General features: G+C 49.9%; 4 protein-coding genes across 4 annotated transcripts, besides 1 other annotated feature; all 4 read right to left on the reverse strand.

The window, feature by feature from the left end:
- Positions 1-32: a microsatellite.
- Positions 33-69: 37 nt separating this feature from the next.
- On the reverse strand, positions 70-867 carry TraAM80_09931 (uncharacterized protein; the record flags this gene model as incomplete). Its single annotated transcript, XM_029386586.1, has 1 exon — positions 70-867. The coding sequence occupies one exon, from the start codon at positions 865-867 to the stop codon at positions 70-72; it is 798 nt and encodes a 265-aa protein (XP_029233560.1).
- Positions 868-1342: 475 nt separating this feature from the next.
- TraAM80_09932 (uncharacterized protein) lies at positions 1343-2029 on the reverse strand (the record flags this gene model as incomplete). Its single annotated transcript, XM_029386587.1, has 1 exon — positions 1343-2029. One exon carries the CDS (start codon positions 2027-2029, stop codon positions 1343-1345), a length of 687 nt encoding a protein of 228 aa, XP_029233561.1.
- Positions 2030-2221: 192 nt separating this feature from the next.
- Positions 2222-2683, reverse strand: TraAM80_09933 (uncharacterized protein; the record flags this gene model as incomplete). The annotated part of the gene is made up of 1 exon (XM_029386588.1): positions 2222-2683. One exon carries the CDS (start codon positions 2681-2683, stop codon positions 2222-2224), a length of 462 nt encoding a protein of 153 aa, XP_029233562.1.
- A 381-nt stretch (positions 2684-3064) lies between these two features.
- On the reverse strand, positions 3065-4369 carry TraAM80_09934 (uncharacterized protein; the record flags this gene model as incomplete). The annotated part of the gene is made up of 1 exon (XM_029386589.1): positions 3065-4369. The coding sequence occupies one exon, from the start codon at positions 4367-4369 to the stop codon at positions 3065-3067; it is 1305 nt and encodes a 434-aa protein (XP_029233563.1).
- Between the last annotated feature and the right edge of the window lie 188 nt (positions 4370-4557).

Below are 4557 nucleotides of genomic sequence, written 5' to 3' on the forward strand. Positions count from 1 at the left end.
ATATATATATATATATATACATATATATATATGTATTACACATGAAGCTATTTGTAATAGTTGACTCAGCTACATGCGGTAGTAACGCACGCCATAATACTCGTCGCGATTTGTCTCGCATTGTAGCAGGCATGTCACGGCCATCCCAATGAGCGCAAGGCCTGTAATGGACAGCCCAATCGGCAGCACTTCCTTCATATGTTGCTTGATGGTGCCCAGCACAACAGATTCGCATGTGTTGTTGTATTTATTAATTTGTGTTTGATCATTCTCGCTGCAGGCTGGGCAAAATACTTTATCAGTGGGGTCGGCATGAGTCATGGGCACACGCTGCTCTCCCCCCGCGATCAACGGCAGACCATCTCGTCGGGTCAGTAAGAGCGTGTCTTTCGCTTGTGAAGTGTTGCAGAGCATGCTCCAACCGGAGCAGTGAAATTGCAGCTCCAGGGAGCACATTTCATCGGGGTTGGTTATGGTGGCCTTGTTCCAACTTGCCTCCATGTTGACTCGGTTCGTGCTGACAAGGACGTACGCGATTGAAATGCCGAAGGCCCCAAAAAACAGCAAGAAAAGGTAAACAAAGTACACCACGCGCAGAAATATATTCCGAGTGCAGAGGGCAAAGAATCCAAGCAGTGAAAAGCCTAGGAGCGCACTAAAGACCACAATGTACGCAATAAACATTGTGTGACATGATGGGCATAACTCCTTCAGTGTCGCCTCCATCGTGCTGCGCTCAAGCAGGCCAACGGCTAGGCCTGCAACGGCACCAGCTGTCAGGAGTATATTCATCCCCATCAGCAACGCACGGAAGAACCGGAGGCAGCCGCTGTCGCGGTTCCTTGGCCTGTGGTGTTCTTCATACATCGGCACTCCCCCCATTTTTATTGACAGTAATCCTGTTTTTTTTTTCTTTCTCTCTCTTTCTCTTTAACGCAAAACAAAAGTGAGTCTTATGTTGTATATATATATATACAATAATCTCGTCAACTATCCTTAAGTCCCTCGCCCTTTGTGTGGTATTGTTTTCTCTTAATCTTTCGCGTTCCCGCGTTGCTTCTGAGGCGCCCAGCAAACAGGAGGAAACCACAGCCGTTTGATCAGAGTAAGAGCAAAGAAAAGAAAGAATAAAAAAATTGCGTGTTTGCATGGGGTATTTTCAACTTGAAATAAACTCTCATCAGACTCCTCAGCTCATGTGCTCCCACATCAGCAGAGTAAAAAATCAAATGAGGCATCAGCGTCCCTTCTAGCGTTGCAACAGAGACGGAGGGAAAGAATAATAGCAAGGAGAAAGACACACCAGAAAGGGAAAAGTAAAGGTTAAATAGCAACCATATCATCATACAGAAACAGTTTCGCGAGCCACCCCAGCGTCACGGATCTCATCACTGTACGGCGACTGCATCAAGCGTTGCACAAAGGAAAGTAGCTCCTTATCCAACATGGTATCCGACACACCCATACCTGCAGTTATACGCAAAATTGGAGAAGCCCCATCATTCGCGTGATGCCGCTTCTGGTATGCCTTGCTAATTGCCTCCTCTTCTGCGGGGCGCATTTGACGGTAGTAGTATAGCACCTCGAAGAAGAACCAGTAACGGAACTCAAAGTATTGCTTCTGTAACATACACATCCTGTCCATCTCAGAAGTCTTATCCGTAACCGTATTACTATTAGTGGTTTGATATAAAGCTGGGGAAAAGGAAGAGATCCCCAATTTCATCCCTTCACATGCCACCAAGCGTGACTGTTGTAGTGTGTGCGTAATGTAAAGCGGGTCCTTCACCTCCATCCAAAAGTACGGCGACGCTACCTGTTGTGCGGCATACGTATTGAGTGGCATGGGAGGTGGTGTGTGCTGCAGATACTCTCGCTGCAGCCAAAACCGTTCATAATCCCCAGTCACAGAGGGCAACGGTGGAAGATACTTCAGGTTTGGAAGCAACTGCGCAAATAATGGAGACAGGAGTGCATTATTGGTGGTGGGGACGGTGAGCAGCAAACAACTCCGCCGACAACGAAACATACGCTTGATGCGCTCCCCGTACCCCCGACAACGCAAGTGACGCCGGGGAAAACGCAAAAAGCGCCGCAGAGAAGCAGTGTCCTCGTCAATCTCAATAATAACAAAGTAATCTATTGCCTCGCAAATGGCTTGATCCAAAAACAAAAGAAATCCCTCGCACACGATATAGACGGTCCCTTGATTCTCACGTCCTTAATGCAATGCGGTGGCCCCCACAGCGTCGTGGAATGGGACCGCGTAATTGTCCACGCTCTTTTTGGACGAAGCATCTGAAAGAGAGTCCTGCGGTGTAGTTGTCGCTGATGGATCGGCGGGCTGAGAGCGCAGAAACGGAGACGCCCCAGCCACATCTTGTAGACATTCGGCAGCACAGCGATCGTCGCTCTGAAGCCGTCGTCTAATCTCGCGTAGAAGCCGCGCATAGTCTCTGCTGCGCATGCAACGTGGGTCCTCCCACGTGCCCAGCATCTCGCACATATCTTCGTCAAAAAAATCATCCAGACTAATTGGTCGAAGTGGCGAGTTGAGAAGCTCCACAAGACGGTTCGCCAGTGTTGTTTTGCCTGACGCACTGCAGCCCGACACACCAATCGCCACAACGTTTCTCGTGGGAGTCATACCTTCTACCTCTCTCACCTCCTCCCTCTCCCGCATCTACGTCCGCCCTCCTGCGACCCCCATTTTTAGCCACACTCAGCCCCAATAATTTGCACGAGGCGAGCAAGGGATAAAGAGAGGGGGAGAGTGGGAGTTAGTTGTCCTCCGTGCAACAAAATAAATGGCCAAGACAAAGTCCATGATGGAAACAAACAAGGGAATTCAGCTCCCGCAAAGCTAAATAAATACACGTTTACAAAAAACATCTTGGCAACAAACTGGTAACAACCCCAAATGCATCTTCTTTTTTCATTTTTTTTTTTGTCCTGCCCATTACGGGTTATTATTGCGTGTGTTTTTATTGTTGTTTTTGTTGTGTTTTTCTGTTATCTTTTGTCTTCCCCACTCCATTTTTTCAACAAATTGAATTTCCACGTTTTAGTCGATCTCCATAAGGTACCGTCCCCCACGAGTTGTGTACAGCGTCCCTGTCTCGTGCAGAAAATAACCCAAAAGTTCATGTGTCCCATCCTCGTGCACAAAATAGTCCGATGTTGAGTTGTCGTTATTTGTATTGCTGTCGTCATGTTGCACAGGCCTTTCTGCCATCGTCATCTGCTCACTTTCTTCTGTGGCAGTGTCGTGCTCTGGAACCTGCTGCGTGATGACTGTAAGGGAGGCCAAAGTAATTCGATTCCGGCCGTATTGCCAGGGCGACATGTCTGGCACGGTGCGGGCCTTACAAGCCTCATTTATGACAGCGAGAGCATTTCCAATCTCTGACAACGCCTCACCGTTGCCACTATTACGATTGTTACTGCCGCTACATGCAGCGGCACAACCCAAAGATGATTTTGCCTGAAAGACCTCTGCAATACTCGGTACTTCCTGCAGTTGAGGAAAGGAATCGTTATTCATAGCTGCAAACCATCGTTCCTTCCCAAACGTGCCTTTACATACACTTTCCCTCCGTCGCTTGCACAAAGCCCTGCTGCAGCAAACAGGGGGGAATGTATACGCATTGCCCTTCCCCACAGTAACTTGCTGTGCCACAGCAACAACAAAGTCACATAGTCCCTCTACGAGACGATCCGCGTTACTCATTAGCATCGCCGTACCCGAAGAACCCTCACGCTCTAGAAAATCCTCCTCACCCGGCGTTGTTGCCCACCAAGACTTGTTGATTGCCACCATCGCTGCCGCCGTACGAAGCAGTGACGTAAGTGCACAGTCCGACTCCTGTGGAGGCGACGACGTTGAAGCCTCATCCAAAGCGACCTCCCGCTTAGCATGTGCTGCGTCGCATCGATAGTTAGTCAGTACGGCAGAAAGAGTTGAATGCAGCAGGAGGCGCAGCGAAGAATGCTGGTGTGGGGGTTGCCTCTCAAAGATGTCCACGCAGACATTAAAAAGTTGCCCACCGACGCCCATTTCACCCGTCAGCAGAAGCGCCACAATCTCGGCTCTGCGAGAGGCATCCCCCTCGTCGTCACAATCGTCAGGCCACGCAAAGGATACAATTGGGCCACCCCCTTCGACGTCCTCCGTGCCGCCCTCATCCGCCGACGCGAGAGACTTCACAGCCGTCAGCACAACTGGGGAGTGCGCAGAAAATGGCGCTGACGCCAAAGCAGTGGGCTGTGCGGCCGTAGACGCGCACGGTGGCAGCAGCTGCGCCAACACCAGTAGAAACCGGCGCCTCACACTCTCCTGCAAGGACGCCGTGTCATAGTCCTCGTCCATGCATGCAGACGCAACACAAACGCCTCTTTATCCCCTCACATAAAATATCAGCGCCCCTCGCCCTCGGTGCGTAGCAGCAGCAGCAACAGGCCAAAAACGCAAACACTGCCCGACTGCCCCAACCCACCGCTGCGTCAATCAAAAAAAAAAAAAAGATACAGGTAGGAGAAAGTACGACAGTAGACAAA

Source organism: Trypanosoma rangeli (genome assembly GCF_003719475.1).
Source record: "Trypanosoma rangeli strain AM80 chromosome Unknown Tra_15.4_contig_00729, whole genome shotgun sequence".
Lineage (NCBI taxonomy): Eukaryota > Euglenozoa > Kinetoplastea > Trypanosomatida > Trypanosomatidae > Trypanosoma > Trypanosoma rangeli.